The following is a 13016-nucleotide window of genomic DNA, read 5'->3' on the forward strand; positions in this document are numbered from 1 at the left end:
GGCGTACGGCCATGATGGAGTCATATGTTACCCAAGGGACTTCTCTCTCTTACTTTTTTCTCACTCTCTTCATCTGTTTTTCTTCCTGTCTATTTCTATCTGTGTACGATATTTATTCAGGAGGAATAACATTCACATGAATGGCTTTTAATGAGAAATATAAGTAGGAACTCTAACAAAATCTACTGACTGAATACAAGTTGACACATCAATATGATCAAATTAGAAAACAAGAACTAGAACAACAACATACATCACTCAGCAGCACTGAGCGATAGCTAGAGAAAACTAAGTGTAGCAACCAGGAAATAGTATTTCAGTCTTCATTTGGTTCAGACCCCAATAGTCGCTTCATCTGAGAGCCATCAGGCCAGTGAGAAAATGGGCTTAATGTAGATAAATGTTGATGGAGGGGGGAGGGGGAGATAAAAACAGGGAGGAGAATGGAGGAGAGGTAGGCAAGAGGACCAGAAAAGTGACATGTTAAAAGGAAACTTCACCGCTAGGCACTATTTGGGGTGTTTTTTCTTTCTCCCTACATAATTCTGATTGATGAGAGGGTGTTTCAGACATAATTATGCATCATAGCTGTATTTTAGAATTTTCGTGCCGGGAGAGTTCAACCAATGATGTCATTGGTTGATTGAGCCTACTGTCTGATCAAAAAATGAATGGAGTCATGTTTTGTAGCAATTATTGTGGCCACATTAGCAGCGAGTAGATATGGGGTTCTCCTTGTTCAATAGAGCCATTGGACTTATCTCAACGATGTTCCTATCTGTCAGGACATTGCAGGATATTTGTGTTGACTCATTTTCCCTGGCTTTGTAAAGACTACAGGCTGACAGGATCTCTACTTCCTTGTTCCCACCATCGAAGGCAGGCTTTCCAAAACGGGGGAGGTACTAGTTTACAGGTTCACTGGAGCTTTGTTACCGTGCACTGTCTATCCGAGATTGCGAAATAATTAGCTACAATGGCTGCTTCTGATGAGTCCTCTTTCCAAGAAGAGCTGGACGACAAAACATTTTTTGATGTTCTTTTACATAGGAACATGCAGCCCTATTTATTTGAGCCGGAATACACTGAGGAGGAGTTGAGACAGTGAGAAAAATAATTGTGAGACCAGCAAGCAGTGGTGGCAGTCTACACCAGCTGGACCAGGACTCAGGAGGGCAAATGACAAACAAGTAAATTGTTTTGTTGTCGGTAGCTAGCTAGCAATATACTGTAACCTCTCTTTTTACATGAGGCAGTGTAGTTCAATACAATACAATTTGGTGATCGATTTGGCCATAACGGGGCTTGCTAGTACCACTACAAGCCAAGCTAGCCAAGTTATCTAGCTAGCTAGCTAGCCAGCTGTGTTTCCTATACCTAAAATTTAATGTAGTCTAATGGTTTAGCTAGTTAGCTAAACTGGAGAATTTTATTTGATGATGGCGGAGAGTAAAGGAATGACTTTAGCTTTATGACTCATACAGTATTAGTCTTGGAGTAACTATACATGTGTGTTTTAGCTAGCTAGCTAACGTGTGTCTGTGGGATATATTCTACACAATGATGCTACAGTAGGAATACAGACAGTACACAAATATTGCCCATGAATGTCTAATAGCGTTTTCGTCTTTCTCTCACAGACAATACCAATTGGATACAAAGAAGTTGATGACTGTCAAGAGGATATGTGAAAGGTCCCATAACAACAATCTCCCCTGGTATCAAAGTGACTCTGAACAACTCACTGCACCACCCAAACACACAATATGCAAGTATTGTGGAACTGTAGTATTTATTATAAGCGTTAGTAGTTTATTTTTATTGTACTATATATATATATATATATATACAGTGGGGAGAACAAGTATTTGATACACTGCCGATTTTGCAGGTTTTCCTACTTACAAAGCATGTAGAGGTCTGTAATTTTTATCATAGGTACACTTCAACTGTGAGAGACGGAATCTAAAACAAAAATCCAGAAAATCACATTGTATGATTTTTAAGTAATAAATTTGCATTTTATTTCATGACATAAGTATTTGATACATCAGAAAAGCAGAACTTAATATTTGGTACAGAAACCTTTGTTTGCAATTACAGAGACCATACGTTTCCTGTAGGTCTTGACCAGGTTTGCACACACTGCAGCAGGGATTTTGGCCAACTCCTCCATACAGACCTTCTCCAGATCCTTCAGGTTTCAGGGCTGTTGCTGGGCAATACGGACTTTCAGCTCCCTCCAAAGATGTTCTATTGGGTTCAGGTCTGGAGACTGGCTAGGCCACTCCAGGACCTTGAGATGCTTCTTACGGAGCCACTCCTTAGTTGCCCTGGCTGTGTGTTTCGGGTCGTTGTCATGCTGGAAGACCCAGCCACGACCCATCTTCAAGGCTCTTACTGAGGGAAGGAGGTTGTTGGCCAAGATCTCGCGATACATGGCCCCATCCATCCTCCCCTCAATACGGTGCAGTCGTCATGTCCCCTTTGCAGAAAAGCATCCCCAAAGAATGATGTTTCCACCTCCATGCTTGACGGTTGGGATAGGTGTTCTTGGGGTTGTACTCATCCTTCTTCTTCCTCCAAACACGGCGAGTGGAGTTTAGACCAAAAAGCTCTATTTTTGTCTCATCAGACCACATGACCTTCTCCCATTCCTCCTCAGGATCATCCAGATGGTCATTGGCAAACTTCATACGGGCCTGGACATGCGCTGGCTTGAGCAGGGGGACTTTGCGTGCGCTGCAGGATTTTAATCCATGGCGGCGTAGTGTGTTACTAATGGTTTTCTTTGAGACTGTGGTCCCAGCTCTCTTCAGGTCATTGACCAGGTCCTGCCGTGTAGTTCTGGGCTGATCCCTCACCTTCCTCATGATCATTGATGCCCCACGAGGTGAGATCTTGCATGGAGCCCCAGACCGAGGGTGATTGACCGTCATCTGAATCTTCTTCCATTTTCTAATAATTGCGCCAACAGTTGTTGCCTTCTCACCAAGCTGCGTGCCTATTGTCCTGTAGCCCATCCCAGCCTTGTGCAGGTCTACAATTTTATCCCTGATGTCCTTACACAGCTCTCTGGTCATGGCCATTGTGGAGAGGTTGGAGTCTGTTTTTATTAAGTGTGTGGACAGGTGTCTTTTATACAGGTAACGAGTTGAAACAGGTGCAGTTAATACAGGTAATGAGTGGAGAACAGGAGGGCTTCTTAAAGAAAAACTAACAGGTCTGTGAGAGCCGGAATTCTTATGGTTGGTAGGTGATCAAATACTTACGTCATGCAATAAAATGCAAATTAATTACTTAAAAATCATACAATGTGATTTTCTGGATTTTTGTTTTAGATTCCGTCTCTCACAGTTGAAGTGTACCTATGATCAAAATTACAGACCACTACATGCTTTGTAAGTAGGAAAACCCCACTGTATATATATATATATATATATATATATATATCATACACAAGGCTGGAATGGGCTACAAGACCATCGCCAAGCAGCTTGGTGAGAGGTTGACAACAGTTGGTGCGATTATTCGCAAATGGAAGAAACACAAAATAACTGTCAATCTCCCTCGGCCTGGGGCTCCATGCAAGATCTCACCTCGTGGTGTTGCAATGATCATGAGAACGGTGAGGAATCAGCCCAGAAATACACGGGAGGATCTTGTCAATGATCTCAAGGCAGCTGTGACCATAGTCACCAAGAAAACAATTGGTAACATACTACGCCGTGGAGGACTTAAATTCTGCAGCGCCCGCAAGGTCCCCCTGCTCAAGAAAGCACATATACAGGGCCGTCTGAAGTTTGCCAATGAACATCTGAATGATTCAGAGGAGAACTGGGTGAAAGTGCTGTGGTCAGATGAGACCAAAATCGACCTCTTTGCCATCAACTCAACTTGCCGTGTTTGGAGGAGGAGGAATGCTGACTATGACCCAAAAAAAACCATCCCCACGTCAAACATGGAGGTGGAAACATTATGCTTTGTTTTTCTGCTAAGTGGACAGGACAACTTCACCGCATCAAAGGGACGATGGACGGGGCCATGTACCATCAAAACTTGGGTGAGAACCTCCTTCCCTCAGCCAAGGCATTGAAAATGGGTCATGGATGGGTATTCCAGCATGACAATGACCCAAAACACACGGCCAAGGCAACAAAGGAGTGGCTCAAGAAGAAGCACATTAAGGTCCTGGAGTGGCCTAGCCAGTCTCCTGACCTTAATCCCATAGAAAATCTGTGGAGGGACCTGAAGGTTCGAATTGCCAAACATCAGCCTCGAAACCTTAATGACTTGGAGAAGATCTGCAAAGAGGAGTGGGACAAAATCCCTCCTGAGTTGTGTGCAAACCTGGTGGCCAACTACAAGAAATGTCTGACCTCTGTGATTGCCAACAAGGGTTTTGCCTCCAAGTACTAAGTCATGTTTTGCAGAGGGGTCAAATACGTATTTCCCTCATTAAAATGAAAATCAATTTATAACATTTTTGTCATGCGTTTTTCTGGACTTTTTTATTGTTATTCTGTCTCTCACTGTTCAAATAAACCTACCATTAAAATTATAGACTGATCATGTCTTTGTCAGTGGGCAAACGTACAAAATCAGCAGGGGATCAAATACTTTTTTCCCTCACTGCACACCATCACAACACATTCATTATTTATGTTAAGCAGGTCTAAAGAAACATTATGATATGAAAAAAAGAAATAATCAGAAGAACAGAATATGAGTTGGCCAATCAGTATGTTATCTGGCTATGCACCATGCCATAGGATGTAGGCTTGTTCATTTAGCAGACAATATATGCTTATAAGTGCCATTATTTTATATGCTTTTATAGTAAGAAGAATGTAATTTTAGTCAAGAGCGTCTGCTAATGACTAAAATTTAAAAATATATGATTTTTTTTTTTTCATTTTGGAGCGAGTGCACATATGAAGTGGCTATGTTGCGCGTAAAAGTGCTAATTTGAAACAGGTCCTATCCGCTAGATATATAGTTATTTGTCAAGTTTAGTTGTGAATGATACAAACCTCATGGGCTGCATGATGTGACTATAGGCTATTGATGATTTGAGAAAGTCGCAAAAAAAGCTTGTGCTCTGTTCCTTGCCTCAGGCTGCACACGCAGTTCTCTCATGAAGTGATCATATTTTCACCCATCAACTAATTTAATCTTGTCTTTACTAATATGTACAATTAGTTTAGATTTAGAATGGCCCATTATCAAATGGGCAGGAACAGGGGCAGGGGAAAAAATACATGTCATCTGTATGCACTCAAATAGCGACTGGAGGCCACTTTCCCGCCGGTTCGTTTTTCACTCATGCAGGGTAGGCTACTCTGGTTATTTCACTCCACACATCAACCATTGTTTGAGGAGCATGCAGCCTCTCGCTGTGCAACTGGTGATATTCCGCACAAACTCTGTATGCCATGGGCTCTCCAACCTTGTTACTGCAGCTACCCAGTGCTTAATTTCAGAAACCAAGTGAAATCTGTTTGAGAACATCGATAGTAAAATGTTTTCACAACAAAACATATTTCATTAAACTGTTGACAGCCCCTCTCTCTGTTTGCTTGAGAAAGGAATTAACGAGAGAGGGGAGGAGATGGAAACACACAGTGGTGAGATATTCTGTAGCTAAAGGTAATGGGTCAGCTTAATAATTATGAAAATATTTTACAAATCCCTATTACTAGGCTATTCAAAATCAAATACAAATTCACTATAATTGTAGGCTAACTCTGAATTTGTTTAATTTTGGCATATAGGCTAGACCAATTATGTACCAAAGACATCTTAAATCAGTTAAATGTCCTCAAAGCGTACTCGACATGCATCTGTACGGACAATATTATTTTCCTGAGCGAGACTATGTTAATCTCACACTCCTCACCAGGAACATATGAACAGGCCATTAAATGGGACAGAGGAGAGGTATATGTTGTTTGTGTCTGTTTTCCCCAGTAAATGGCCATGCTCCAAGAGGAAGGCAGACAGGCACACTGATAATGAACAACAACACTGAATGCATTTGGCATGCCATTAGCTGGCCCTCCAATGCCCTGCCTGGCTGCCTCTAATAATTTCAAGAAAAGAATGCTCCAGTGTTTGTGTGTCTGCTGTATCTATATGTCTGCACATGTTTTTCAGCACAGGTAGTGTGTCTCCATGTGACCATCTGTATAGTATGCATGTCTCGCTTATACTGTGTAGCATGATTGTGTAGTGAATGCACCAATGTGTGTGTGTGTGTGTGTGTGTGTGTGTGTGTGTGTGTGTGTGTGTGTGTGTGTGTGTGTGTGTGTGTGTGTGTGTGTGTGTGTGTGTGTATGTGTGTGTGTGTTTTATTTTCCACAATTGCTAATAGGCATAGTATGATGAATTGTCTTAATAATTCCAGTTAGGTAGTCTAGTGATTAAATCTTCATTACAGTTCCCAGTCACTCCCTGCTCCACATTGATTGCCAGTAAACTCAATTCCTCTTAATTCTGCAGTAACTTTGTGACTGAACCAGGACAGAAGTATCAACAAACAACAACTCTCACAGTGCACACAAACAAAGCATACTATTTGTGGTTATGGTTAGTTCATTTTCACACACACACACACACTCGCATGTAAGCACGCATGCAGACATGCACACCACAGGCACACATACAAACACGCACAGACACGCACAGACACACACACACACACACACACACACACACACACACACACACACACACACACACACACACACACACACACACACACACACACACACACACACACAATTCCTTGATGTTTTGTCCCCTAATTGATCTCTTGCATCTCTTTAAGCTGGTATAGCTGTGTTTGTCTGACCTTATTAAACCATTTATAAACAGTTTGTAAAGAATTTACTTACCATTTATCATTATTCCTATATTTCTAAATGTCAATATGCAATCTCTAAATAGTAATGTAAAAATTTATAAACACTTTATTTATTAATGATTTATAAGATCATTAATAAGGTGTTTGATCATAGCAGGGGAGAACGATTCCCCCCTCTCATTGAAGCCAAGGAAGTTCAAGGTCGAAAAGTGGTACTGCAGGCATTGTTAGCAAAAAACAGGATCCCACATTATAGTGAATGGAAAAATAGCAATATTTGTGGTCAATCTTCGTGTAATTAAAAAAATGTTTTGAAGACAATCATGGTACCAATAATTGATTTTAATAGACCAGATGTATGTCCTTGAACCGATTATTTTAAAATCGCACACAGAATAAGTTATAGGGATAATTTAGTTGCTAATGGCAGCCTGCAGTACCATGGTCGGCCTTCAACTTGAGTTAGTCAATGAGAGGTGGCAGCGCTGAGCTAGCATGCAATGTCACTTCCTGGAGTAGCTCAACCTGCCCATGTTAAGTCTCTATGAGACGCCATCTTTCCGACTTCAGTGCGCTATTGAGTCTTCACATAGGAATGAATGGTGTCACATGATCGATGGCTTTGTCCATTCATATATAGAGTCATTGGATCATAGTATGTTCACAATTTGTAAATAATAAAAAATATACTACTAATGTACATATAAACTGGTTATAAAGGAGTTATTGTGAACTCATAAGATTATTTATAAGGCATTTTAAATGGTTGATTAATGGATTGACTCACCATTTATATAAATATTTATATAGGTCATGAATGGTATCCTTAAGCAAAAAGGCCCGAGGGGGTGTGGTATACAGCAAATATACCATGGCTGAGGGCTGTTCTTGTGCACAACGCAATGCGGAGTGCCTGGATACAGCCCTTAGCCGTGGTATATTGGTCATATACCCAAAACCCCCGAGGTGCCTTATTGCTATTATAAACTGGTTACCAACGTAATTAGAGCAGTAAAACAAAATGTTTTGTCATACCCGTGGTACAGTGAGGGACAAAAGTATTTGATCCCCTGCTGATTTTGTATGTTTGCCCACTGACAAAGACATGATCAGTCTATAATTTTAATGGTAGGTTTATTTGAACAGTGAGAGACAGAATAACAACAAAAAAATCCAGAAAAACGCATGTCAAAAATGTTATAAATTGATTTGCATTTTAATGAGGGAAATAAGTATTTGACCCCTCTGCAAAACATGATTTAGTACTTGGTGGCAAAACCCTTATTGGCAATCACAGAGGTCAGACATTTCTTGCAGTTGGCCACCAGGTTTTCAGGAGGGATTTTGTTCCACTCCTCTTTACAGATCTTCTCCAAGTCATTAAGGTTTCGAGGCTGACGTTTGGCAACTCGAACCTTCAGCTCCCTCCACAGATTTTCTATGGGATTAATGTCTGGAGACTGGCTAGGCCACTCCAGGACCTTATTGTGCTTCTTCTTGAGCTACTCCTTTGTTGCCTTGGCCGTGTGTTTTGGGTCATTGTCATGCTGGAATACCCATCCACTACCCATTTCAATGCCCTGGCTGAGGGAAGGAGGTTCTCACCCAAGATTTGACAGTACATGGCCCCGTCCATCGTCCCTTTGATGCGGTGAAGTTGTCCTGTCCCCTTAGCAGAAAAACACCCCCAAAGCATAATGTTTCCACCTCCATGTGATATGAGTTTTTTATAGTGTTATGATGTCATGTCATAGTATCGTGATGACCAGGTTAGAGTTACTAGATAGTTGGCTTGGTGCCACGGAGTCTACATTCCGTTATGTCAGAGGAGATTACTGATGTTTATGATAGCATGATTGATGGACAGGATATACTGACTTGGGGTAAAGAGTAATAACATCAAAGAATGGGAGTGCCCATGATGATTACCAGATGTTCGTGGAGAGACTTGTAACAGAGTGTATATACTGTATAGAGAGAGTGGATCTTTGTTCTGGAGTGAGGGAGATGATAGAGGCAAAGCTCTGTCATTATGTTATAACTAACCATGTACATATTAAATACTAATATGAACTCCCCATCAAAAGTGTCTAAAAACATCCTTACGTTCGTAATCACTTGATACCTAGAAACTCATCATAACACCATGTCTTACGGTGGGGATGGTGTTCTTGGGGTCATAGGCAGCATTCCTCCTCCTCCAAACACGGCGAGTTGAGTTGATGCCAAAGAGCTCGATTTTGGTCTCATCTGACTACAACACTTTCACCCAGTTCTCCTCTGAATCAATCAGATGTTCATTGGCATACTTCAGACGGGCCTGTATATGTGCTTTCTTGAGCAGGGGGACCTTGCGGGCGCTGCAGGATTTCAGTCCTTCACGGCGTAGTGTGTTACCAATTGTTTTCTTGGTGACTATGGTCCCAGCTGCCGTGTAGTTCTGGGCTGATTCCTCACCGTTCTCATGATCATTGCAACTCCACGAGGTGAGATCTTGCATGGAGCACCAGGCCGAGGGAGATTGACAGTTATTTTGTGTTTCTTCCATTTGCGAATAATCGCACCAACTGTTGTCACCTTCTCACCAAGCTGCTTGCCGATGGTCTCGTAGCCCCTTCCAGTCTTGTGTAGGTCTACAATCTTGTCCCTGACATCCTTGGAGAGCTCTTTGGTCTTGGCCATGGTGGGGAGTTTGGAATCTGATTGATTGCTTCTGTGGACAGGTGTCTTTTATACAAGTAACAAGCTTAGATTAGGAGCACTCCCTTTAAGAGTGTGCTCTAATCTCAGCTCGTTACCTGTATAAAAGACACCTGGGAGCCAGAAATCTTTCTGATTGAGAAGGGGTCAAATACTTATTTCCCTCATTAAAATGCAAATCAATTTATAACATTTTTGACATGCGTTTTTCTCGATTTTGTTGTTGTTATTCTGTCTCTCGCTGTTCAAATAAACCTACCATTCAAATTATAGACCAATCATTTCTTTGTCAGTGGGCAAATGTACAAAATCAGCAGGGGATCAAATACTTTTTTCCCTCACTGTATAAATACGTATATAAATGGTGAGTCAAACCATTAATCAACCATTAAAAAATACCTTACAAATAATCTTATGAGTTGACAATAACTCCTTTATAACTGGTTTATAAGTAAATGAGTAGTACATTATTAATAATTTACAAATTGTGTAAATATAATGATCAAACACCTTAATAATAATTCTTATACATCATTAATAAATAATTTAAAATAGTGTTTATAAATGTGTAAATTACCATTTAGAGACTGCTTATTGACATTTACAAGTGTAGGAACAATGATTCATAAATGTTAAGCAAACACTTTACAAACTGTTTATAAATGGTTTATTAAGGGACCTTAACATAAAGTGTTCCCGACCTCCACCATACTGCCTGCCTGGAGATGGTGAAAGATCTCCAGTAGAGGGCACTCTTCCTCCTGACACTTGACAAGTATTCGCTGACCCAATACACAGTTTGAATACACACTGTGTCCATGATTGCATATGGTCTTGCATGTACGGAAACACAATTTATCAATATCACAAAAAAGCTGTGAATAAAACAGGATGTCCATTTGTGTTGTTCAACATTGACTCACCCGTTTGACATCTTTCCCAAACGTCTCACTGTAGCTGGTCCCCAGGATCTCAAACTGGACGTGGGAGTTAGAACCTTCTGCACGGAAGTCCATCATTCCTGTTAGCCCGGTGATCCGTCTCTATGGCAACAGCATAATAACAAGCATACTTTAAGTGGTTTCTAATCAATCAATCAAATGTATTTTATAAAGCCCTTTTTACATCAGCAGCTGTCCCAAAGTGCTTTACAGTCACCCAGCCTAAAACAAAACGCAGGTTAGTGTTTTTTGTTATACATCTTGTTCTAGAGGCAGCTCTGCAGAGTGGTCACTAGCTGGCACAGACACAAAATCATTTTTGATTTTAATGAATTTTTACAATGTAGTCAATTTTGACTTTGCAGCTGGCCTATCTAAGGGGAAATCGCTCAGTTCGCCCTCAGGACAAGACTCATTACAATAAACGTCAACCTGCGCCTAAAACCCCAAAGAGCAAACAATGCAGAGGCAGAAGCACAGTGGCTAGGAAAAACTCCTTAGAAGGCAGGAACTGAGGAAAGCGCAAAGCTCTAATATGCTTTGAGTGTTCTATAACATGTTCAGCAATCATCTAAATTGATTGCTGAACATGTCTGTGTCCACATTTTAAATAAGTACACTATAACATAACCTACGCATGAGTGCCAACGTAGAAATGCATCCAAATGCTGATGCATCCATATGAGGTGATATGGCCAGGATATTTTATACACTCATACTGTATGGCTTATACAGTGCATTCGGAACGTATTCAGACCCCTTGACTTTTTCCACATTCTGTTACGTTACAGCCTTATTCTAAAATTGATTAAATAAACAATTGTCCTCATCAATCTACACACAATACCCCATAATGACAAAGCGAAAACAGGATTTTAGAAATGCTTGCAAATGTATTTAAAAGAAAAAACAGAAATACCTTATTGATATAAGTATTCAGACCCTTTGCTATGAGACTCGAAATTGAGCTCAGGTGCATCTTGTTTCCTTGTTTCCTTGTGCATCCTTGAGATGTATCTACAACTTGATTGGAGTCCAGCTGTGGTAAATTCAATTAATTGGATATGATTTGGAAAGGCACATACTTGTTTATATAAGGTCCAACAGTTGACAGTGCATGTCAGAGCAAAAACCAAGCCATGAGGTGTAAATAATTGTCCGTAGAGCTCCGAGAGGATTGTGTCAAGGCACAGATCTGGAGAAGGGTACCAAAAAATGTCTGCAGCATTGAAGGTCCCCAAGAACACAGTGGCCTCCTTCATTCTTAAATGGAAAAAGTTTGGAACCACCAAGACTCTTCCTAGAGCAGGCCGCCAGGCCAAATTGCGCGTTCGTGGGAGAATGGCCTTGGTCAGGAAGGTCACGAAGAACCCGATGGTCACTCTGACAAAGCGCCAGAGTTCCTCTCTGGAGATAGGATAACCTTCCAGAAGGACAACCATCTCTTTAGTACTCAACCAATCAGGTCTTTATGGTAGAGAGGCCAGACGGAAGCCACTCCTCAGTAAAAGGCACATAACAGCCCACTTAGAGTTTGCCAAAAGGCACCTAAAGGACTCTCAGACCATGAGAAACAAGATTCTCTGGTCTGATGAAACCAAGATTGAACTCTTTGGCCTGAATGCCAAGCATCACGTCTGGAGGAAAACTTGCACCATCCCTATGGTGAAGCATGGTGGTGGCAGCATCATGCTGTGGGATGTTTTTCAGCGGCAGGAACTGGAAGACTAGTCAGGATCGAGGGAAAGATGAACGGAGCAAAGTACAGAGAGATCCTTGATGAAAACCTGCTCCAGAGTACTCAGGACCTCAGGCTGGGGAGAAGGTTCACCTTCCAACAGGACAACAACCCTAAGCACACAGCCAAGACAACACATGGGTGGCTTCGGGACAAGTCTCTGAATGTCCTTGAGTTGCCCAGCCAGAGCCCGGACCTGAACCCAATCGAACATCTCTGGAGAGACCTGTAAATGGCTGTGCAGCGACACTCCCCATCCAACCTGACAGAGCTTGAGAGGATCTACAGAGAAGAATGGGAGAAACTCCCCAAATACAGGTGTGCCAAGCTTGTAGCGTCATACCCAAGAAGACTTGAGGCTGTAATCGCTGCCAAAGATGCTTCAACAAACTACTGAGTAAAGGGTCTGAAGACTTATGTAAATGTTTTATTTCATTTTTTATAAATTAGCAAAACATTCTAAAAACCTGTTTTTGCTTTTGTCATTATGGAGTATATTGTGTAGATTGATGAGAAAAACGAAACATTTTAAAATAAGGCTGTAACGTAACAAAATGTGGAAAAAGTCAAGCGGTCCGAATACTTTACGAATACACTGTATGGTCCAACTAGCTGGACCACCAAGTTTCCCAGCTCAAATTCCATACAGACCATTGATTGTAAGTCAATGACAGGAACAAGTGCTGATAAGAACATCTACTGTAGCAAAAGGGGTGCAAAGCAGGGATGTGCACAGACCCTTCAGGGGGCAGGTGCTCAAAATGAAAAAAGG

At 41.3% G+C, this 13016-nt stretch overlaps 1 protein-coding gene across 1 annotated transcript in view; it reads right to left on the reverse strand.

Moving 5' to 3' along the window:
• LOC311127854 (glutamate receptor ionotropic, delta-1-like) overlaps nucleotides 1-13016 on the reverse strand; it is a 481343-nt gene that overhangs the window by 66642 nt on the left and 401685 nt on the right. The window contains exon 8 of the mRNA XM_084159745.1: nucleotides 10489-10608. Within this exon, the coding sequence (XP_084015871.1) occupies nucleotides 10489-10608 (120 nt within the window). The remainder of the gene's footprint in view (nucleotides 1-10488; nucleotides 10609-13016) is intronic.

The sequence above is a fragment of the Coregonus lavaretus genome (genome assembly GCF_964263955.1).
Source record: "Coregonus lavaretus genome assembly, chromosome: 1".
NCBI classification, from domain to species: Eukaryota; Metazoa; Chordata; class Actinopteri; order Salmoniformes; family Salmonidae; genus Coregonus; species Coregonus lavaretus.